A 24540-nucleotide genomic window follows, 5' to 3' on the forward strand; every position below is an offset into this window, starting at 1 on the left:
CTTAAAAAAGGAGAGAAATTAAACTCCTGAATAGAGTTTGAACTTGTTTCAGATACAACGGAAGGCTTAAAAATAACTTTTCTATCTCCTTTTTTTCATTAAAAAAACCCAACCCAAATCCGAACCCCAAAACAAAAAACCCACAAAGACCAACAGTTGCTTGAAAATAATTTCTCTTGTCCCTTTCCCCCAGTTTGTTTATGTCGTATTTCACTCACCATCCCTGTACTGTCTGACCACTGGTTTTCTTCCCTTACAGTAGTCTTCAAAAAAGCTTGCGCATCTCCCAAAACATTTATATAATTCTTAGCATTGTGAAATCTACTTGCAGCTCTGTATTCGAGCTAGCTTACTAACTGGTATCAACAGGAAACCAGAGTCTCATTAGAAACTTCATTTCTTCTATGGCTGTCAAAGAACATTCCACTATAGTTACCAAAAAGGCTTACCTAGAATTAGCACTCACAAATACCAAAGACTCTCACAGGTTATGAAGCCATCAGAGACACCTGTAAGAGCTCCACCGCAGATTGATTTCACAGAAAATTTCATAGGAAAAAAGGTCCCCCTGCCCTCACATCCCACATACACAGAAAAAGTAACAAGCAAACTTTCCTTTTTGGAATTTTGATTTTAAGATTTTACAGGTAGTTATCCTCATCTAAGTAAAAATTAAAGCTACTGTCAAAGGCACAACCACTCACAGTATATTTTACTTTCCATGGTATACATTTAAGTAATTTTGTAAAGTGTTTACTATCCTAAAGACAAAGCAAGAACAAATATTCTCACCTAAAACGTCTTCCACGCTGCTGATTCATTTTTGCTCTTGGAGCTACTCCATCAACTGCCATGAAGAAGACCTTCCTTGGTTTAATAATGCGAAACAGTACTTCCAAATAGTGAAAAATATCAGCAAAAATCTTATCTTCGGAGATTCTGAAGTGAACATCATCATCATTTGGATGTGAACACTGATGTATAATGCCATTCATGTCCAGGTATAAGTTGTCAAATTCTGGAATCTACAAAAGCCACAGTCAGTACCCATGTGGCGACAGCTGAAGCGATGCAATCGCTGCCCAAGGTGTGGCTGAGATTCATGAATTCTGGAAACAAGCTGAGGTGGGAAGACCTCCCTGGAATCTACTGCACACCAATGGGCTAAGAATATCTTGACTGGTTATGGGTTTGTCTGCACTTGCAATCCATTATTACAAGTTTCCCAGTAAAGAAAGTCAGCTGCAGATTCCTATCCTATCCTGATCGTTTCCAGTACCTCAGGACTTCTGTTCCCTGTGCTCAGCCAATCTTCTATGTTGTATAAGGGAAAAGCAAATAAACATCACACTTTTCAGGAAGAGATAGTTGGTTTTTTTTGGTTTTTTTTTTGTTTTTTTTTTTTTGTAACCCCACACGTTTCACTGATTCAGTCTTGCACACCTGCACTAGAAACAATAAAAACTACAAAACTGAGTATGCAGTTTCCACTAGTATTTCAAAAGCAAAGCCAGCTTAAGAAGATTTAAGGCTCTCCCTCTGTTAACCAGTTCCTACCATGACCACACTGCCTCTCTAGCTATGCTATCCGCCACCTGTGAGTCTAGAGAGTGGAGTTACCAACATTAACATCAATTTCTTTGCCACGCTTTCCAAATGTGTTTTTTCTCCTGTGTAATTCTCTGTTCTAACACCTTTATCTGTAGCAGTCCAACTTTCTTAAAAGAAAACTGGACTGCTACAGGTAAAAACCATCCCCTTAATATACACAAGCAACATATAGAGCACAAACATCATTAAACATATGAAGCAAGGGGGCTGTTATCTTTTTGTTGCCAAAAACTACCAAATATGCACAAGAGCATATAAACAAATCTATTCTTTAATCCACTGACGTGACTGTTCATAAAAATCCTCCTGTTGTTATAACTGCAAAAAGGCATTGCTAACTTTTCATTATTTTCTGTAGTATTGCTGCTGACAGATCTTTACATAACTTTGAAAGGCATGTTGTTGGATTTGTATTTATCATCCTGATGTAAGAGAAACATAACTGTGTTTCAGAAAGAGGAATGACAAAGAGAAGAAACAAGAGGCAGGATCAGGAAGGATCTCTGATCACCTGCAATACTTAGTCTTCTGTTGTGCACAACGATATTTAGTACAGTTAAATTCAGTAACCAAACTGCTCTCACACACGCTCAAACACCCCATCATCCACACAGGCACCACTATTAGATAGGAAAAGAGGGGGGCATTAAACAGACAGCATTCTGAAGAGATTAAAACTAAAGCTTTTACTTAGAAGCAACATATAGACGGAGAACAGTTGACCTTCTAAAGAAGCATGGCTATAATATGATTTAAAAATAATGAAGTGTTTCCACATAGGAATTGCCTTTTATTCTGAGTAGTTTTTTTCTGTAACAGCAAACAAAAATCCTAATCTAGATGCTAGTATGTGTCAGTCTATATTCAAGTGGTCTGGCAGAGAAAAGGAAGAATGGGGATACACGCTAATGCTGAAGCCTAACTTCATCTAGTCTTCAGAAAGACTAACTAGAGAATGCCATTAGTGTTTTTAAAGTTGAGTTGTGCTCTGTGTTTATTTTAACAGCAGTTCTAACAGCCTCTTTTAGAAAGCCTGACAGGTACTACCCCCTGCTGCTATCCCCCTGGCTACAGCAGACACACGCAGACTCCCCCAGCTGCCACAGGTCACAGCTCTTCAGCAGAAGTTTAAAGCTGCCACCAATTTCAGTGAGTAGCCCAGGCTTTTAAGAAAAACACCTGAAAAGCCAGAACACACTGCTGCTGCCTTGCTACTCAGACAGTGTAAGACACTGCAGTGAAATCCAACAAATCATAAGCAAAGACCTGAGCTTTGAAAATTGCCTTGAAACTAGAAGGAGGGGTCAAACATCCAGGCCTGGAATTGAGCAGGGCATCTTAGACACGTTGATACAACAGCTATTTAACCTTTTAAAATGCTGCCTGTTTACGCTAAATGTATTAACACTCAATGTGCCTTCAATCATCACCCAACCAGTTTCAGAACATCTTTATTCAGGCTATAAAACCACATCCATTGTGTCAGTTGAAAACGATAATGAAAAGTTAAGAACTTGTGTCCAACAGGTCCCAAACGTGATTTCTCCAAAAACAACTTTTGGGCCTGACTGTTAAAAGCGTTATTTGAGGCTTTCCTTTTTCAGGCTTCAACAACTCGATTTTGCTACTAATACAAACTGCCCAAAGCAGGCGACAACAAGGAAACGCAGCAGAGCTGTAAAACCCGTTCCCCATCATTGCTGTGCCGTTCGTCGTCAGCAGCAGTACCCTTCCCGAGCCTTTGAACCCAGTAACCACCAAACTCCAACCGCTGCTACCCGGGGCGGGGGGGTGACGGGCCGCCGGGACCAAGGAAGCACCGCAAAGTTTCGGGCGGGCCGGGGAGGAAACAAAAGCGAAAGGAGAGAGCCCGGCCGCGGGGAGCCGGAGCCCGCCACGCCGCGGGGCAACGCTCCGGGCCGGGCGTCTGCTCGCGGAACAGCGGGGGCTCGGTCCAGGCGCCCCGAAGGGATCAGGGGCACGTAACGAGAACCGCAAGTGCCTGCGCCGCGGGCTCCAGCAGCACGCTGCCAACGGCGACCTCGGCTCGGACACTCGGGCCTTCGGGGGGGCTCCGAGAGCCTCGCCCGCGTCCCAGCCACCGCACGCCGCCACCCCGCGACTTTCGGCCGCTTCGGGCTGCGGGTCCCGCCGAGGCGCCGCCGCAAGCGCAGCCGCTCGCCCTGTGGGACCCCTCTCTCGGCGAGCCGGCTTCAGCTCGGCAACCCCGGCCCAGGCAAGCCCGGCCGGGGACCAGGCCCGCTCCCTCGCCCCGCCGAGGGGCCGGCCGGGACCCCTCTCCTCCGCCCCGGTGCGGAGCGGAGACGGGCCCTCGACAGGCAGCGACGTTCCGCTCCCAGCTCACCTGATGCTCCTTCAGCACCTGGCTGAGGCAGGGGTACCGCTCCGAGATCCACCGGTAGAACTTGGGGACCCCCATGGCCACCGCTCACCGCCGCCCTCGCAGCCCCGCCGAACCCAAACAACCGCGGGCCGCGCTCCGCCCTCCTTCCGGCGCGCTGTGCTGACAGCCGGGCCCGCCCGCGCCACTGCGCCACCCCGCGCCGACCATAGAGAGCGGCGGACAGAGCGCCCCCGCCCGCGGGCGTAACCGTCGCCCCGCGCGCTTGCTCCCCCGCCGGCCGGTAGCGTTAGAGGCGGGACGCCTCGCCTCTCCCCTAGCACAGCCCACACGGGAGGGCCCCCAGGCCCGGCCCGCTGCGGGCGGCACGCCTGGGCCCTGTGCGATGGAAACCCGGAACTCGCGGAGCGGCGGCGGGTGCAACGGCTGCCTGCAAGGTCTCTGCCCTCTGTGGTGTCAGGATATGAAGCCTGACAAAGACAAGAGAAACCCCCCACCCTCGCACACAGAACGAGTAGGGTCCAAAAAATCTTACTTAGAAAAATCTTCAGATTTATGGAACAGTGACAACACTTCCGTAAGATGACCCACTAGTTCCCCAGAGAAACACAACCCACTATAACCAGTTGTAAACCCATTATTTGAACGTACTCACCGAAGCGTCTGGAGTTCAGCTCAACTAAAACTTGAGTCTTGCAACACAGCATCACTGTGATCAAAAACTAGCAGCATTGTTTATCTCCCGGAACAGCAGAAACAAAAATACAGTACAAAAGTTCTAATAATATCCTAGCATAGGGTAAAAGAGTATAGTTTTTCCCTAGCTTCCCTCTCCTGTCCCTACAATTTGGATGCCTGGAGAAGCAAGCACTACTGTAAGTTAGTATATACACCCTCTGAATATATTTACTTACTCTTACGCATGTCAAAACACTTTTTCTGAAACAGTCTGAAAACCACTGACTACAGACACACTTTCTTACAAGGGAGGGAAGAGAGGGTCTCTCACACACTCAGTTCTGGAGAGTCACAGACACGACACCCTGCCTCCCGCACTGGTGTTAAGCCACACGGCCAGGGTCCTGTAACTCACAACTTTCTCATTTCCTTCACAAGGGCTTCTTAGCGCAGCAGGCGAGGGCTAAGGAAACAGTTTCAGAACACTGTAACACTTTACCAGTTTCCTCACGGTAAGATTTAAGATCCCAAATGCTTTTCTAGACATAGCCCGCCCATGTGGAAGAAAGTCAAAGGTCTAGTGCTGAAAATAAATATTATTTTTATAAAGACCTTCTGAACTATGAGTAGAAGTATTGGAACCAACCACTTTATATCATCTCAGTCTAAAACTTTAATATCAGATTTACTAATCTACAAGTAAACAGAATTAGAAAAATCTTTACAAAAATATACAGTGCTTTATGAAGTTAGAGTGCATTCTTTCACCACTGTGATTTTTTTTCCATATAGTCAGAGTCGGTGTGTACATAAGAACCTTGCAGAGACTTGCACAGTCTTATTTTTAAGCAGCTCCTATGTACTGCCTTCTACGGGTATACAAAACCTAAGTCGTACACGTTACACATCTGCAAGTGCATTCATAACATACTTGCAAGTGTACTGTATATTTCACATAGATTTCGGACTGTTCTGCTGCTCACAATCAGAAATCAACAGAAGTAACCAGTTTTCACTGATTAATACCTTCTAAAGAATATTACAGCTACATCACTTGTGAATGGTATTGTTCCAAAGTGAACAAATTTCACATATATGGAGCCCAGCCCATATACATCTGGCAGAGCAGGTTGTCATCACTTGCTTCTTGAATAAGGTAATGAACATGCCCTTCAATAGACAAGGGTAATCCTTTTATTCTGTTTCTGGTCTTAATGACACCTTGCAGCCGTTGTTCTATATCAAGGACATGGGTTTTGGCCTGGAAACAAAGAAAAAGAAAAAAAATGAATGTTGCTACTATCCATGAACTTACACTTTTTAAAATAAAAAAGTATTTATTCGGGTGTGTTTGAAATCCGTATGCTAATTTAATACAAAACCCAGATGTCGACACCATTTACTTTGAAAATTTTTGGTCAAGGTATAACTTTCGCCTTACATTATTACAGATAAAAATTACCAGAGAAGACTGAAAAAGCTATGCTTTGAAAACATTAGAATGCTTTATTTCATTCCAATAAAGCATTCTAATGTTTTAATATAATAAATGCAAATTTTTCCCAGCCTTTTCCTTGGAATTCTGGATAAAATGAAAGATACCTAGTCTGGAAAATTTAGGCCAAAACGATGAGCACCTGAAAATGAAGAAGTCTAATAACACATTGTGATGAGCAACTCAAGACGAGCTGTTCTGAGGCCTACTACAGTAGCTAGTTCATACCAATTATACTTACATTTTTTTACAGCTCAAGCATAACATTGGCACCTACCCAGAAAAAAACAATTAACCATATAGAACTAGGTGGGTGGTCCTGTAACTAAAACAAAGGCTATGTGAATACAGCCTGGTTAGTAATTATTTGAAGACTAGGAGAAGTTCTGTGCTCAAACAGCTCAGTTAAATTCTTTGTTTTAATACAGCTTCAGTTCTGTAGCTGGTCCTTATCTTAGTTGTCATGTTTATCAGTGCTCTGTAAGTTTTATCTGCTATCACACATACTTATTTTCACTAAATATTCCTCTTAAAGCAAAAAGGAGACAAATCAGAATTTTTGCAAAAGGGAAAGAGAATAAATATTACAGGCTGTGCAAGCTATATTTTGGATGAACAATATAGTATTTATCAGCAGCTACAAAACAAGCAATACTTATGAAATGCTAATTTTAAATATTCCTTGACATGTAACAAGGCACTTGTTTTTTCAGTAATAAACATCTACTCATGAAAAGCACAAGAATACGCATGGAAAGGACTACAGATGTTACTATCACTGTAAATCTGGAGGACTGTGCCACAGCCAGAGTGAGGGGAAGCAGCCTCACCTATCCTATTGCTTCTGTGGATTTTGTCCTTGATTTAGTAACACTAATAGAGAATCACAGGCTCTATTTTATTTGGTTCTTTAGTAGATAAATTACATTTTCTATCAATAAAAGTAGTCTCTATGCATAAAAATTATCAACCCAGAGAAGAAACAACCGGAGGGATTTTTTAATTAAAAAAAAACAACAAGAAAGTTAAGGTTTCAATTAGAAAATATATAACTTCCAACCATAATGGAATTTTGAATACCCTATGATGTGCTTGTTTTCAACTAACCTTTTCATTGACAACTTCTCCAGTTTCATTCACCTGTGCTTTTGTATTCCCTTTAACAGGTTTACTCCATTCCACAAGAGGGTCATGGAGAAAAGTCTTTAAGACACTAAATAAATTAAAAAAAAGGGATAAGAGACATATAATATGTTTAATTTTCAAAACAAATCAATGACAAGAGTTTAAAGTCAGCACTGATATTTATATTGTTTTATATTTAACTGCATGTCATACATCGTAAGGCTGAGCTTCATGATAGGCATAGGCTGGAATATTCACCAGCGGTTACTGTTTCAGACACAGACAGATCTTTCAGAGTTTGTAGCAAAACCAGTACCTCATTAGAGGCTCCCTTTGATCACGCATAAGCCTCATTGTGACTTCACAAGCTCTTCGGAAGAGACCTTCTGTTCCCATTGGACCCATTCCATTAACCATGTTATGAGTAAGACGAAAGGGAACAATTTCTGGAACTTCAAAAGTTTCTCCCTTTAACATTGATAAAAAAAGAGTAAGCCTTAAGTGTTTTAAGCATTATTAAAGTAAAGGGTAACATTTGCACTGGTTTTAGGTTTTTTCCCCATCTTTGTCAGTGGCAGTTTCCTAGCTGACGAGATGTTTGCTCAGACCAGTCCTTCTGAGGCATTAAAGGGAAATCACAGTGGATACCCATGTCCAAATAACCTCTTTTCGCCTGTTTTAATACACTAATACAAGGTATAAGATTTTGATCTAAATACATAATGATGTTCTCTAGTCTCATGCAATATGCTAACTTTTATAATAACACAAGTCAGCTTAAAAACTTTTTTTTTTTTAAATTAAGGGTTATGTAGGACAACTTAGGCTAACTTAAAAGAACACAGGAGAAGCAAACTAACAATATGTCTATCTCACTTATCTGAATTAAAAAGGGCACATATTCCACACCAAAAGCATCTTTCAACAGAAGCACTAGAACTCCAAATCCCACTCTGGCCACAATTTCTGCTGTTTATTTTTACAAAGCCATTGGAATTTTTCTGCTGAATTTGTATGAGAAAAAAAACCCCAAACTCTTCACAGCAGCGGAATTCTAAATCTAGTTATTACAGCTTTGTTTGGAGGATGGTAGTGGAGAGAGAGTCACAAAATACAAACGCTAAAATTTGGGCCATTTCAGTGTGTCCACATCAGCTTATGTGATGTTGGCTAAATCAAAAAGCTGATTTTCATTCATGCAGAATCACACAGAACAATCACATACTCTTTACACAGCCCACACTGTTGTTTGGTATAAATAAGAGACAAAGTGAGAGATAACACAACAGAGAGGTTAAACTAAACAAACAAAAAAGAAAAAAAAAAGTGTAAAAAACCCAAGACAGTAGAAATTTATAACTCACATGGATGTAAAATAAAGAGCAAGTTCAGCAAGTGTCATTTCTCACCTTATTGAAAAGGCAGTTGAAATCCACATGCACACATTCACCAGTCAAAGAATCAAACAGGATGTTTTCACCATGACGGTCTCCCAGACCAAGTATGTAACCTACCATTGACATAACCGCAACAGAACGACAATAGGCTGACCTACTGTTGTACCTGTGAAAATAAGAATCAGGTATATTTAAGTCACTTCCTTGGGTTATCTGTCTTTATTAGGTAGTATCATTAAGGTTTAGTGAAATACACAAAGGAGATATTCTTAAGCTACCCCAATCCCAGTCACTCACCATGAAGTAGGGTCAGGAAATGTTCTAAGAAACCATTCATGAAAGAGAGGAGGATGACGAGGCAGAAGGACTTCTTTGAACATTTTCAGCTTTTCCGACAAAGGTGCTGACTTTGGAAGCATATGCTGACGCAATTCTTTTCCGGTCATATAGATACCTGTAATAGACCTCCTCAATCAGGACAAAGAAATCTCCAAATACAAACCTTGTACCCACTCCAACTGGTCCATCTCTTTACTGTGCAGAGGGCTCCAGAGCTGGACGCAGGTGGGGTCTCACCAGAGCAGAGCAGAGGGGGACAATCACCTTCCTCAACTTGCTGGCCACGCTTCTTTTGAAGCGGCCCAAGATACGATTAGCCTTCTGGGCTGCGAGCGAATGTATTATGATGATAGCGTTTTCTGTTCTAATAAGGAACTTGTTTACTGCAAGCACCAATTCTCTTTCATTTAAAAGTCTACCACACATATGAATAATAATATATTGCAGATAGTTAAAAATACATGTGACTGCATCTTTCTAGAATTTAGTCTGATCCTTGCTGTTTGTCTCATTTACCAATAAAGACACAAGCCCTTTAAAATAAAATAAAATAAAATATCACTATAATCTAATATATATTTCTTTACCTTTCTCCTTATAAAGTTTTATCAGGATATTTCTTAAACCAGCAGTATTGTTCACCCACTCAATTATGCCACATTCATCGTTTAATGGAATAACTGCATAGGTTCGAATATGGAGTTCTCGTCTACGCGACTCTGCATCTTTTCTTAAGCACTATTCACAAAAGAAAAGTGAGATTAACAGATAACATAGATAGGATCAAAAGGTATCAATAACATTAACCATGCTATCTATATCTATTTTCCAATCACACAATCTAGAATTTAAAATTCTAAGCTTCGCTCTCTGCAGGACAAATGCAAGCAAAAATCTCTCCTGTTCTCCAAAATTAATTTTAAAAGAGATTTTTGCAATAAAATAGTCAAACTGCATAACTTGTACATATCAAATCCCTTAAAGTATTTGAAATAAGGGTTTCAGTGTTTCAGAGGTGCTATAATTTGCTTTAGGCTCATGGAAAAACATGATACCTTGACCTTAAGCATATTGCCGAGAAGCAAAATATAACTAAACTACAAGTGTGGCAACAGTTTTAGTATAAAAAGATGAATGTACCTATTTCTCCTTAAAAATATTAGCAAATACTGAGTAAGAAATATGAAGCACGATAGCAGAAAGTTTGCAGTTATTTATTTACTGTGAATAGCTTTTCCTGTATGTTTTTGCTGGAATAAGCAATTGTTTTGGCAAAATATTGTATTTCATTATTATTTTCACAAGTTCGTAAGAAGTTACACGTTATCAATTGCCATTGATTTCCACTGAGATAAGGTGTTTTGCAACAGTTTACTTTTCTTCCAGCAAGCTTTATTGCAAGGTAAGTTGTTCTTTTTGTTAGACAGTTCAGCATTTGTCCTGGTCAGTAAGTATAATGCACCTGACTGCCAATTAATCAAACCTTATTAATAAGGGAGTTGAATTCCATGAGCCGACAGTCTTTTCGTAGATCATCTTTTGGTTTACACATCATAATGTAAGATTTTCCATCTGAACCTTTTAAGGTGATCTTTTTTGGCTTTTGAAGTGAGGCAAGAATTTCCACCTAAGGAAAACAATAAATTCTTTATTAACACCTATATCAGACCATTCACAGTAAAGTGTCTGATTGTAACAAACCACTGCAGCCAATCACTTTACCACTTCCACAGCGCTACAGCACATTAACCTCAGGGCAAAACTTTATCTAAGTACCAACAGGCCATATCTGTCTCTGGTTGTTATGACAGAAGCCACTCAGTTTCCATGAAAGTAACTATGAAGTTTCCTACCCACTTCCTCCATTTCTAGGGAACTAAGATATATTTGCAGCTACATTTGCTTAACATGAAGTTTAAAACGAGGTGCCAGCTAGAGGCTTACCGTATCATCAAAGCCTGCGATGTAGGCCCAGTGTCCAGGAAAAGGGTCATGGTTCTCATGTGTACCGGGAATTGAAGGAAGAGTTGGTATCATTACAGATTGCAAGGGAATTAGAATTTCACTAAATGTGTGCTCTTCTACTAATCTCTTAAGTGTTTTGAAATGAATATTCATGCTTAACGTTGAGCTGTTTCCATCAACCTTGGGGGACAAAAAAAAAAAAAAAAAAAAAAAAATTGTTCAAAACTTAACAATTAGCACATAAAATATTACTGCTATTTCACATTAACTAATGGACAGAATATAATAATAAATGCTTATGGTAATAAGAAAAACGGCAAATTACATTTCAAATTAAATGGGAGCAGTCAAAAATAAATATATCTGGACTTTATGGCAGATATATTTTTCACTCTGAGTGTAAATACAGAATAATGAAAGAATTACTTTAATTTTACCTTTATTATAAAGTTAATTTGCTCATGAAAAGACAACCAACCTATTTTTATACTATAACTCTGGGAAAGTTAATGGGCAAGAATCACACATGAAAGCACAAAACAATGTAAAGCCCATGCCTGTGAAATGTACCATTATGTACACAAATATTTTACAACGTGCTCAATTTAGAACTATTTTCTACTTTAAAAAAATATTTTTATTAAGTAAAAAAAAAAACAAAAAAAACCCAACAACTTTTAGAAGTTAGTGTATTTTCCGTTAAATTTCAGTAATGCAATGAGAATTGGCGAATGAAAGCAACAGAATAAGCTTTTGTATAACATTTTTGAATAATCTTATTACATGCATTAATTTTTCTAAGTACCGGTTTGTTGCATAGTTCTAGTAGCTTATCTGTAAGGCGTGTTGCATCTCCGATAAATTTTCCTAAAGATTCCTTCATGTGAATAGCTTTGTTTAGAATTTCCTTACATCTATTGACACGCGTAGGGTAGGAGGACTGAAAAAAGAGGAAAGTTAAAATGTATTAAACAACAGTCAAATCAATTAAAAAAATCCTAAAAAAAAGCACCCCAGAGTAATGAATATATTCTTTTCTCTACTTATTGCTTGCCATATTTAATATCTAGAGAAGGATGTTTTCAAACTGAAATTTGGTAGCTGCACAAGTACCCAAGTGTTATGGTTGGTGGGGTTGTGTGGGGGTTATTATTTTCTGAAACCATTCTTGGGAGTCCCACAACATAAAGGCCAATATTCAAGAATATGCCAGTGTATCCTGAATGTTATTTCCTCAGCCTTAAAGAAGTAGTATGGACCATGCTTTCCAATTTGCTTTCAAATGACCTTACTCCCAAGTATTAGGACTAAGTCATCTATCCATCTCATTTTAATCAGAGTTAATTCTTTGATTATAAAACTGGAAGCACTATTACAGTTACTAAAACCAACAAAATCTTGTCTGTAACTGTCCGATTCACCAGCTATTTATTATTCAAGTTTCCTTTCCTAATACATCAAACAAGCCAGGATGCATGTTAGCACTCCGATTTCGAATATTTCAACTGTAACATCTGAACTTCAGACCAAAATAAAATCTTTTGCCATGACAGCATTAATACTCTGTTCCACAACACTGTATCACAGCAACTGAAACGCTCAATTCCTTCTTATAATTTTAAACTAAAGTAGGTTACACTCACATTTCTCTATGATGAAAAGTTTTACAAACTTAATAATAAAGGTGTATATATACAATACACGTATTTGAGGTAACATAGCTGTACTGATCAAGGTACCTTGGACACAGCAGTCATCATCCACATGGCTTGCTGTGGATAGGCTAAAAACACTTTAGCAACAATCACCATCAGAACTGCGAAGACTTCATCATGAGAATGGCAGATTCGGGAGATTAACTGAGAAAAAGCTGTCAGAAACTGGTAAGGTGCCAGGTGATTCGTGTGCTCTGTAATCACCTTATTTATTTTAGCTAAATCATTTTTCATTTGAACACGTTCTGAACGGCTAGCTGAAAAAACACAAGAAGACAAGATGATGTTCCTTTTTGTCCACTAGAAATGTAAAGTCATTTAAATCAAGCCTACAGAAACATATTTTGTTGATAATTTTCATAAGCAAAAACCCCTCGAGTTCTAGAGGGTTGAATTAAAATAATTGCTACTCTTGTGCATGTTAAGATCTTATAATTTAAAATAATAATAGTACTTTCTTGTTTCCATATAATCTCAGGCAATAAGTCAAAACAAAGAACTGTAAATATACTTGACTGCTCTTTCAATTATATATTCCAAAGAATGACACAGGAAGTATATACTGAAAAAAAGTGTTCTACCTTTATCACATTCATATGCTTTTGCTCCAAAGTCCAGCCATAAAGACAGCATTCTTGGCATTGACTGATAGATGAATTGGTTTCCATACTGTAGGGACCTGTGATTACATGTTTAAATCGCAGCATGTTAATGATTTATATTAGAAGCATTACAAACTTGACATCCTTAATTGTTCCACATTCCATTCTGGACTTCAGAAATTTATATTCAGTATTTTAATGTATCTGCAACAACTAAAAGCTTACTAATACACAAAGGTTTTGGTTTTATTAATCAAAACTGCAGATGCAATAATTAACTGCCACACAAGACAGACAACAATTGCTTAGTCTGAAGGCAAAAGTAAAATTCATTAGGTATGAAAACCAAACGAAGCATGCAGTATTTTGTTTTACAATACCGCATACAAATTTGAGTCAGTCTGAATGGTTGAAAGATGACATATTCCTATAAAATTTTTTTTTTTTTTTTCAGTTTAATAGTCATCCTTCTACAGACACTAAGAGAAGTTCCCCTAGGGTCTAACCTCCCAAAATGATGAACTATGTATCTAATCAGATCTCCTTGTTTTTCCATCTTGTTGTCAGTTACCATTGGCATTAATTTATCATAATATTTAGCAAGATAAAAATGTCCATCTTCCCATTCCGGTAGGAAAACTGTAACATCCTGCAACAAAATCAAGAAGAGAGAATTACTTTTGAGAGGATGCTAAAGGTAAAATAAAAAAAAAAATAAGCCGATAATAATAAAAAAGACTCCCAAGAAACAAGAATCTTCTATTACCTTTGTGCAAAGTACGTGCAAAAAGTATTAATTGTAACTCTGTAACTCCAAAATTGTAATTTTGCCCCAAGATAAATGCCTGTACAAACTAGAAGACTGTTCTTAAAATACCTTTTGGACTTGGAGACAGCAAGATAATTTAAGACAGGAGGATATAGGATTCCTCAACTAGGAAAGATTATACACTGTTTAATCTCATAGAGGTTATCCTTGTTTGACATCATTAGGAGGCTAATGATAGCTTACTTACGGGATATATTATTATTATTATTATTCAAAACTACTGTCTTGTTAACACCAGCATGTCAAATTACCTTATACTTTTTCATAACTGCATTGCTTTCAAAGTTAGCAGTTTCTTCCATAAATCTGCCCACTAGCAGCATTGCCCGACCATGGATGAGCTGATTTTTGGTATTGCATGGTGCTTTGTTTTCAGGGAAACATAACTCAACCCCCTTCTGGAGAACAATGAGTGCTTGATGAACCTCACCCTAAGGGAAAGAGGAGAACATTTTATATACTTGAAATAAAAGACGTAAAACTTCCATCTCACAGTTGTTACTAAGGCAAAGCTATGTTCCTGATGGTGCTCTAGACCATTCTGGCTGTGGTAAGTGAATGTTACTGACTTCAGATGCTTCTTATACTCCCTTGTTATCTCAGCATTGCTGTCCCTTTAGGTTTACCACAATAATTGCTCCCATGTTTGACACCTACCTCTATTAGTTAAAAGGATAGAAATTAAGGAAAGGTCTATTATTAGATCACTTAAATTTGCCTGTGCTGCTTTGATAGGTAATCCCTCAGTTTTACACATAGCTGCCAGAAAAGTCAATGAATACAGAAAAGGGCTGACTAGCAGTTGGAGGCAAAAAACTTCCCGTGGCTCAACTGCAACCAGAATCTGTTGATAGTCCCAGCTGACATACTTCGTTTTATGTATACTGATTGTGTATTTTTTATTGAAGAAAACTAAAGATTATCTTGCATGTAAGAAAGTATGTTGCATTTTTGTTTTCTTTACCTTGGACCAGAGCCACTTTGCTCTTTCTATATAAAGTTCTGAGAGTGTAGATTCCCCAGCATTCAGAAGAGCATTATACGCAGTCTGGTGATGACCAGCTTTTCTTGCAACTCTAGCACTCTGGAGCCAACACTGACCAACAAGCTCACTGTAATCCTGGCTGCAGAGACATTTTTTGCAGAAAATTAAAAAATTTCAGTCATGAATGCTACTTTACAATCTGAATTAAGTATCACAATGTGTTGAAATACAAATAAAATCTCTCAATAAGCTATACACTGCATAATGGTAATTTAAAATTATTTGTAATGCACCTGTTTCATCTTTTTTCCATTAAGGCAAACATTCTTTCCCCGTTTCTCCCCTATCTTTCCTGTAGACACCAGTTTTCCCTTCTATTTTGAAGGTATGTAATATTGGAGAGCACTGCTTTTGTCTACAATATAATTTTCCACGGAGTTCTATCTTCTCTCTTCTAACATACCTACGGAAAAATGGAATATTACAGAGAATATAACACAGACAGACAAGAGATAGTCACGTTCTCACCTTTTTCTGAGACTAAGCAAAGCCCTTCTCAGTGCTAAAATGGGTTCTTTTGCTCTGTAAGAGTTTTGGGTCATTTCAATACGAGCAGACCAATTCAGGGAATCTCTACCATGGTCACCATCTGGTTGCCTAAATATTGGTCCAATACTGTGTTCCAACTCACACAGCATATGTAACCTGTGTTAGCAAAATAAATGCAGAAAATTGTTGAAAATTGGTTGCTGTTTGAGACATACGCAAGTTTTACACAACTTTTGCCATTTTCTTTCTAAAAGCTGGCCATATAAGTAATTTCAAATAGTAGGACTTCTTTTAAAAGCAAAAATGGAGCAAAAGCAAAAACACACATCATCAAGGATTTGTAAACTGATTACTTATTTCCTCACTATTGCCGAAATGCTGAACACCGAGACAATGAAGATCGCTTGGAGAGGAAGCCAATCTTTAGAAAGAATATTTATATCCATTATTTCTAGCAATAGTTCTTCAAGAAGTCTGGTATTTTCAACAAATACCAGTTTAGAGGAAATATACTAGCTGTTACTTAAACACCTCCTTTACAATAAAGTTACTCCATTTTTTTAAAACTATCATTATCATTCGCTGTCACTGTAAAGCTACAAGGCAGAGAGCCTGTTCTCATTGGCAGAGGGTAGTGTAGTATATCTGTAGTGGGTATATCTGACAGAGAAACAGTGACTGTTTGAAGGCTTCCGAGTAGCCCAGGTCAACAGATAAATCTATTTCGAAACATTTGTTAGTCTACTACAGACAACTACTGAAAACAATTTGGTATATATTTTTACTACTTTTTGTTGATAAAAGAACGGAGTGCTTTAGGCCACCATACAGATTAAAAGCAACAGTTTTAAGTTAATGGAGTTACTGGCCTCTAAGTACTACTTAAGCATGGAATTAAATTGTTGATTTTTATTACCTGATGTTTACATAAACTTGCTTGCCGATTTTGAAAAACTATACTCCACAGTTTTAGGGTAAACATTTTTCATGGGGGAAAATAAAAATTCCCAATTAATCAAAGGGTTCCAGTTGGGTGAGTATATGGGAGGGAAGGGGGGGAGGCGGTGGAAAAAAGAGGTGACAGAAACTGTACAGCAATATCATTTAGTGTGGAAATGGAAAATTCTTGGTGCTGTATCCTTGATTATGTGATTTCTGGATTTGAAAATAGCAACACGAAAATCAGAAACCTGATAATGTGTTCGTATCCTCGCTGATAGGATCCTCTTTCAAAACTTGCTGCTGAAAGTGGTACAATCTGTTCTGCTCGAACAACCTTGAGCGTTTCATAAAACGTGGCTTCATTTTTCTTCTTGGCTGATAATAGCAAATGTCCAAGTCTAACACTCCAAGTAGTGGACTTTACATCTTTTAGGGGGGGAAAAAAAGAGTCTCTCAAACTCTGTTTCTTCAAGCAGCTTAATCTGAACATGCTAATTTGTCTTAACATACTACTGGAAAAATAATTTTCTCTCAGAATTAATGAATTTAACTTTAGAAATACTGTATAATTCCACCCTACAATCCAGCCCCTCAAACAAACCCAGCACTCACTTGAAATTTCTACTCAAAGACTACACAGTTTCCAATCAATTACACTCACAAGACCAAAAAAATTACAACAGCTGCCCCTTCATTCAGGATTATTACACTAAAACATACACTTGTTCAGAAACACAAGGAAGTATTCATATTTGGATATCATCATAACTTACCTGAAGCCAAATAATTTTCTAGTAAATCCCATCGTGACAGTTTCCAGGCTGCTTCCACTCTATAAGTGTTCAATTCAGAAATCCATTCAGATCTATAAAAAGAAAACAAAGGCAATAAAAGCTTGTGCTGGATTAATTTTTTTTTTTCCTTTCCCCCCAAGTAGGTTAGTTCTACATTATATTAGCAAATATTCTTTATATAAAACTTTGCTTACTTGAAAACTTTGCTAATAAAATTCAGTAAAAACAAAGGAAACGCATTGATAAAAAAAATTGCTGTATAACACGCTCCCACAAATTCAATTTCCAAGTATTGTATTTAAATTCTATGGCACATTTTAAAAATTAGCATCTTCCAATCCATTTATCCTATTATTTTACAGAACAGCTACGGAACAAGCAACATGGAAGACAAAGAATGAAAGATTCTATTTAACAAATTAAAGCACATATCAACACTGTATGCAATGCAGACAAGAAGTACTAACGTTTTGGGAAGTCTTGAAATTAATTTATAGACAGGCACTTGAAGTTTTCTAACTTCGTACTGCTATGCTTGATAAGCCTCAAATGCTTGATAATGTGCAAAAACTGCTACTGAGACAGAGATGTAACATAAAAGCTTCACATTACTGGAATAAACGTTGTATTAGATGCTTATAGTACCTGTTCGCAAGCACTCCATTGACCTGAGTAATTACAGTAGACAGCTGACCAAGGCCTAACATGGACTTCACTACACCATGATAATGAATTATCTAGAAATAAGGAGGGAAAAAAAAAAAAAAACCAAATTAAAAAACCACACACACATTCATGAAATTCATGGCAGTCTGAAGGGGGAAATATATCCCCTTGGATGCTTTTTTGTAATATGAAAAGGCATAACCAATAACAGTATAAGCTAAACAAACGTTAAAAAAAAAAAAAATCTATGATTACCAAAGAACTTAAATCACTATAGGTAATTTTTGAAACGCGCCTCACCACAAATGCAGTTTGATGTTAATAAATTAATACCCATATCAGAGCTGCAAATAAAAAATTAATTTAAAGAAATGAACGACAACAGGAAGGAAAAACTCACAAGACTGAAACAACCCCAAAACCCAAAGCAATTTCACTCTTCATAAAAATGTTTTCCATAATCTGGGAAGGAAGTAGGGCTATCAAAACACCTGTTATCAGCTGTGCTAGATTACCTCTGCTTTATGGGGAACTGCAAGAAATAGGGATATCCTAGCTTGGGAAACATTTACCAATTTCCATTAAAAAAGTATTTCAAATACAGAAATGGTAATACATGTCTTCAACTTCCTTTTTGTGTTTATCATCACATCTTGATATTCACTTCGGCATATGAAAAGCATGATGGTTTTCCAGTACTGCTCAGCTTTACAATACCGTATACATATATTCCAAATAAAGGAAGGAAAAGGAGAATGGAAGACAAATAATTATAAATTTTCTTTAGTTATTTTCCAATTGCTCTTATATTATGAAGATTTTCCCTGGAAGTCAATAATCGAAAATAGTAAGTCAGAATTACTTTGAATAAAACCAGTGGTAACTTGCTTTAATAGTTCTCTTGGCATGTACCAGTATTGATGGGTATTTAAGCAAAGGCTGAACTTTAACTGGTAAGCTGTCCCAGGAAAAACCTGGGTACAAGCATCCGACTATTAAACCAAGGCTGCAAATTACAGTATAAACCCACTAAGAGATTTGTTCCTGTTCATAAGACACTTCCAATAGCAATAATTATTCAAGCAAACTCTTACATTTCCATTCTACTTAAATATTCTGAAGAGGTATTTTTGGCTTAGTCTTGTGTTAGTGAAGAAAGATTTTAAAAAATAATAATTACATATATATTGAAAAAATAATCTAGGGAATTTGTCTTGTATTTACCTGATCAGGTTCCAGTTGGATAGCCCTATCATAACAGGCTGTCGCATCTCTTAACAAGCCAATACTTTCATGTTCAAGGATTTGTTCTTTCAGAGATGGTTCTGCTTTCCGAATTGCACTCACCCCAGCTACTCCATCTGGCTCATGCATAGCAGCATACAATTTCTTTATTCAAACAGATTTGGAAATGGACATTAAAAACTACTCTAAGACAACAAGCAGATACTTTATATTTAACATGCTCAGAATCACGCATCTTCTTGGAAATTAAGAACAAACTACTCCGTAGGATTTCTTGGCATTAGACTTCCATGGAAAATGTCAGCTTTGCTAGGCTACTTCCACAGTTGAGCCCTACTTTTCCTTAGCAAACTGTAATACCATGCTCTCATACTAGAGAAAGAGTAAGAAAGAATAACACATCAAGTTACCTGAAATTATCTGTTTAAAGGGCAAAATAAATATCCTGTTATTACATGACAAAGTTGTATAATATGAAGCTGCAGATTACTTAAGGTGGATAAGTAACATACTAAGTTTTTCAAAATTGAAATGTCACTGAGGAATATAAACCATAAGGACCCAAAAACAGGCTCATCTCACAGGTTAAAATACTTCTTCAAAAGAATTTAAACCATTTTCAACACCCTTAGCATCAGCTCTTTCTCTACTTTAAAATAAGCCACTTAGCTTTCCTTCAAATGCGTTTTGCCACTTTTCTTTTGTGATTATAGTTGGCTGTGTTTTCTCTGACAAAAGGCAGAGAGTTAATTAAAAGCAATAAATGCTATACTTTCAACAAAACCACATTTAACTATTTTCAGGATTTTACAGCCTTTTATTGTACACTAGAAAGCTACTCCTTCCTTTTCATCTCAGAAGCATGCCAAGCAAGGGGAAGTACTGAAAGTACTGAAAGACAGATGACTAAACACTTGTATCCAATGTCAAGAGCCCGACTACATCTTTTCTTCTGCCCATCTCAAAGAATTTGACAAAGCTTTATTCATCTATGTCTAAAACAAACAATAAACAAGAAGAACTTCAGAACCTGAAGAAATCCAAGATGCTCCTGAATATTTTGTTTCTTCTCTGTGATGAATGATTCAAAGTGCATCACAGCCCTTGTGTAAGCCTTAGAGCGAAAGGAAGCCACAGCTAGTGCATCCTGAGGTATGAGGTCTAGAAAACGTGTCACATTTTGATATTCTCCATAGTCCTCATTTGATGCTACAGAAAAAAACCCAACATTTTAAGAAGCCTGTCCATTAAGGTTTCATTTATAATAATTACTTTACGCATAAAAACTCAGTTAATTGATTTTACAATTAGTGAGATAATCTGATTAATTTAAGAATACATTTTTCTCTTCTTTCAACAATAATTTATTTAAAATGATACTGATGAACTTCCTACATCTTGCAAGATAACATAGAATATGTTGAACTGAACCTTCAGAAACTACCAAGAAATTATCATTTATTTTTTTTATTTTGAATCTGTGTTTCTCACAATAGGCATTAAAAAAAAATGGATTTGGGGTGGAAGGGAGTGGAGATCACAATACAATAGTAAGAAATCATAAAGCAGACTAACATAGTAATTTTGCATTCTTAGATGGTCATAATGTGAAGTGGCAAATTTAAATGCTTATTTGAAGAATGTAAATGCCATTTTAAATAAAATAAACATCACTCACTTTTTAGATCACCTCTGTCTTTGCTAGACTTGCTAGTATTTTTCTCAGCAATAAGCATTTGAAACTTATGTCTAGCCCACTGAGTTAGATGATCAAGCATGGAGAACACTGTCTGTGTGCTCAGCTGACTTAGATCAGAGGCACTGTCTTCAAGTCTCCTAATAGACTGGTCATCATGTTTCAGAACAGCCATAATCTCCACATAAACCTACATAAACATTAATAGGATAAAAGACAGAAGTTCCATACAGGCATCAAAATTGTAGGAAACAGCAATTAACAACAACAACAAAAAACCACAAACAAACAAAAAAAACCAAACGAAAACATTAGGATTGCATATTTTAATAATTTTGGCCGTATTTGCAAGCTCTCTTTGTCCCAAAATCTTAAGTGGAAGAAATGGCAAACCAAGTAGCAGCTGTTGTCAGGAGATCCCATACAGGGAGAAAGCCTTTGCAAAGCAAACCCCTGGATTCAGTATAACCATCACAATTATTGGAAATTTAGGTTTCAAAACACAACGAATGCTACCACATTTCTTCTGAAAAGACAATACTTCAAGGTTTGATAAGAGTCAAGCTATTTACTGGCTACCAGATCACAGACCTACTTTTTGCTTATATTTAAGTAAACATCAGGCTGAAAGATCTGCTTCCTGTTTTAGTCCACAGAACATGAGTTAACATACGTAAATGGATGCTTATTGTGGATGTACTTGTTCACACAAGAATCACCACACACCTCTACCGACACACAATGTTTAAACACAGGTATCTTCGCTGTGAAATTTCAAATTAATAGAATGTAAGTTATATTTTTCAGTGTCTTCAACTTCTGCTAAAGCAAACTGAAGGAAAGCAGACTGGATGACTCTTTTCTCTCTTATCCGTGCTTTGCTACAAAACATTTATGAATTCTGCTCTGCATGAATCTTTTAGCTAAATAGCTTTTCCAATTAAATTATAGGTGTATGCAAGGGAGAGTAAAAAGTTATATGTTTAAATTCTTGGAAGTGTATAAGTTCAATTTATTCCTTGTTTGTGTTGTACTCTTTTCCTTTTGTACCAATGTAGGTCTTGATGTTACTGCAATCATAATCAACTCTGTAATATCTCATCTTAGGCTGCACCCAAGAAACAGATGGAAATCCACGGAAAAGCAGTTCAATACAAACTTGTATGAGTATATTCAAAACCTTGGCAGAAAATGTACATTATTAATACAAGAAAAGGAGTTTAACACCTATACAATTTGTTAATGTAGGTCTACAGCAATTCTGCAGAGTTGAACAGCTCTTACAAAGAGCAGCTCCTGAACATTCCTATAAAGAACACTACCTTCTTATATATCTTACCTCTTGTTGATCCTCTTGACTGCATCCCAGCAAGACATAGACAAGGATGTGTGGAAGCAGATAAATTGTCACTTTATAATCATTCTTCATCATAATACTGCAGCAATCGAAAACTTTTCTGGCAAGATCATGCCGCACCTGTAGAAAAATATTATTTCCAGGAAAAGCATCATTACAAAAGCGTAAATGCCTCAACAATTAATAGGTCTCTTTTTGTTGTTCAAATACAAATTTTATTCCATCAAATAATTTTAAGATACTTTTCTCCTACAGAAGGTTAATCAGACTTAAACCTGCAACAGAGATGCCAGATGGCAGCTGCCATTACATGTATCGATTGCTGATACCACAAAGACAGGCAAGCGTTGCTTACATGTTCTGCTTTTCCATGTTTTCTACACCATTGTGACCTTGCACTGGCCATAGAAAAAACTTTAAGGCTGAGAGTCTACTACTGCACTCAGCCTCCCTTCTGCCCTTAAAAGCCTGCAACAAGTAAGAAATTATGAAGACATTCAATCCTTCTTTGTCTGAAATGGAAAGAGGGCAGTGTAGCTACTGAGCTATTGTGATTAAATTAACTTCTTAAAGTGGTTGATTCAGAAGCAAAATTTTCAGTGGGTCACTTAAATGTCAGAAAGGGGAAAGGAAAGGAAGAGAGAGACAAGTACTTTTTAAGTGCTGGGACTGCAGAGCTATCAGGAAACGAAATACATGTTTCAGAACGTGAAAAGCATTTCAGATACTTTTCAGAAGCATTTGTCAGTGCCTTCAGCTACATAAGAGTCTCAGGACAAGGGCAAACTTCCTAGACTTTTGGCTTTGAAGCTTGTGAAGCCAAGCCAAGAAGCAACAATGATGGGGAAGGGTTCATGGTTACCTTGATGATGCAAGAAGTCTTTAGGTACGTGCTTTAACAGGCCTATAGAGAATAGGCATATTGCCCCATCCATTCCTGACTTTCAGAAACCAAAATGTAGTTCAAGGACTGTGTTGTGTACACAAATATAGAGAGCAGATTTATTCTCTTACCTTTGTTATAAGATAACCTGCCCAAGTTGCTGACCATTCTGCAAAATTATCACCTAATTTGCTTAAGTAAATTGGCTTCTTCATCTTAGACCAATTTACAGCCTTTTGATAACTCTTGTACCTGTAATTTTAAAATATCCATTTAATAAAACTAACTTTTATAAATAATATAATAAACAACAATAGCACATTGTTATTTATGAAGTTCTTTAACTGGATTCGTATTAGATTTCACCTTTTGAATCTTCTAAAAAAGAATTAAGAAAATACTTTCAGTACTCTAGAGCTTCTTAAAATGAAAGATGAAATACAAACAACCTAATATGTTACCACAATTTTTAAGTATACTTTAAAGTGCTGTTCAAATTGGTTTTATGGCAGTTTTATAAATATTTGAATACTATGCTTTTGACAGGAAAAACTCAGAACATAAGTGAAAGCCAAGAAATGCTAAAAAGTTTGTTTTCTACAAAGGTAAAACCTATCACAGATGAGCATGACAGTCTCAATGAGGAAACAGAAAGATAACACTGTTGATTATTTCAAATTAAGGTGCATATATAATTTGAAGTTTTCTTTACATGATTTTTATAATTAATTCAACAAAATAAAAAAGTAAAATTAAAACCCAGTGAGCTCCTCCTACTTCTGTAAAGGGCAGCAGTAAGAGGATATTAATGGATTTGAGCACAAACTCAAATCCTAGCAAAAATTTGTACAGAGGAAAGAGAACAGAAATAAAAGCTTCAAAACATTGTATAAGACAATGCTGTAGGGACAAACAGGCAGATCCGGGCAAAGTATAGACTCAGAATTTTGCTCATTTGATTTAGAGAATTACATTAAAGGAAGCGCTAATTCAGCTTTACGTAGAAAGACCTCATTTGAATTTTTTATATACACATATCACTCTTCAAAGAAGAGGAGTAAGAATCACAAAACTAAATGAAGTTATTGCTAGCCTAGAGAGAAAAAAAAAAGTTTTAAAAGCTGTTATGAGAAGAAATTGCTTAAGTTGTCATATACCGTGTATTTAAGTGAGGTTCCAGGATCTCCTGCACGTGCTCAGGAAACCTCCTCCAAAGCCTGGAGCCTGGGCAGTCAGTGTTTGTCTCTCTACAGTCATAGATAGACAATAACTCCTGAAAAGGCATGTTTTACATGACCAAGTTAG

At 37.3% G+C, this 24540-nt stretch overlaps 2 protein-coding genes across 7 annotated transcripts in view; both read right to left on the reverse strand.

Moving 5' to 3' along the window:
• Positions 1–4096, reverse strand: part of XRN1 (5'-3' exoribonuclease 1) — a 42244-nt gene extending 38148 nt beyond the window's left edge. For 5 of the 6 annotated variants that reach the window (XR_015259404.1, XM_086755024.1, XM_086755025.1 and 2 more), the window contains exons 1-2: positions 3977–4096; positions 793–1025 (exon numbers count right to left, since the gene is read on the reverse strand). Coding sequence is in view for 4 of the 6 variants with exons in the window: in XM_086755024.1 (XP_086611150.1) it covers positions 793–1025; positions 3977–4051 (308 nt within the window). In the remaining 2 variants the exon portion in view is untranslated. Of the gene's footprint in view, positions 1–449; positions 510–792; positions 1026–3976 lie in introns of those variants that run through there. The other variant, XM_086755027.1, reaches the window with a different exon arrangement.
• A 1203-nt stretch (positions 4097–5299) lies between these two features.
• Positions 5300–24540, reverse strand: part of ATR (ATR checkpoint kinase) — a 37079-nt gene continuing 17838 nt past the window's right edge. Inside the window, exons 22-45 of the mRNA XM_086754792.1 lie at positions 24393–24508; positions 23367–23487; positions 22335–22472; positions 20978–21185; positions 20330–20508; positions 19279–19443; positions 18034–18125; positions 17368–17459; positions 16843–17020; positions 15632–15808; positions 15083–15242; positions 14370–14549; positions 13796–13938; positions 13269–13366; positions 12712–12944; positions 11778–11912; positions 10952–11152; positions 10491–10634; positions 9595–9745; positions 8966–9122; positions 8681–8834; positions 7588–7739; positions 7254–7359; positions 5300–5912 (exon numbers count right to left, since the gene is read on the reverse strand). Coding sequence (XP_086610918.1) covers positions 5739–5912; positions 7254–7359; positions 7588–7739; positions 8681–8834; positions 8966–9122; positions 9595–9745; positions 10491–10634; positions 10952–11152; positions 11778–11912; positions 12712–12944; positions 13269–13366; positions 13796–13938; positions 14370–14549; positions 15083–15242; positions 15632–15808; positions 16843–17020; positions 17368–17459; positions 18034–18125; positions 19279–19443; positions 20330–20508; positions 20978–21185; positions 22335–22472; positions 23367–23487; positions 24393–24508 — 3654 coding nt within the window. The 3' untranslated portion in view covers positions 5300–5738. The remainder of the gene's footprint in view (positions 5913–7253; positions 7360–7587; positions 7740–8680; positions 8835–8965; positions 9123–9594; positions 9746–10490; positions 10635–10951; positions 11153–11777; positions 11913–12711; positions 12945–13268; positions 13367–13795; positions 13939–14369; positions 14550–15082; positions 15243–15631; positions 15809–16842; positions 17021–17367; positions 17460–18033; positions 18126–19278; positions 19444–20329; positions 20509–20977; positions 21186–22334; positions 22473–23366; positions 23488–24392; positions 24509–24540) is intronic.

Source organism: Chlamydotis macqueenii, chromosome 9, assembly GCF_036417535.1.
Source record: "Chlamydotis macqueenii isolate bChlMac1 chromosome 9, bChlMac1.mat, whole genome shotgun sequence".
NCBI lineage: Eukaryota > Metazoa > Chordata > Aves > Otidiformes > Otididae > Chlamydotis > Chlamydotis macqueenii.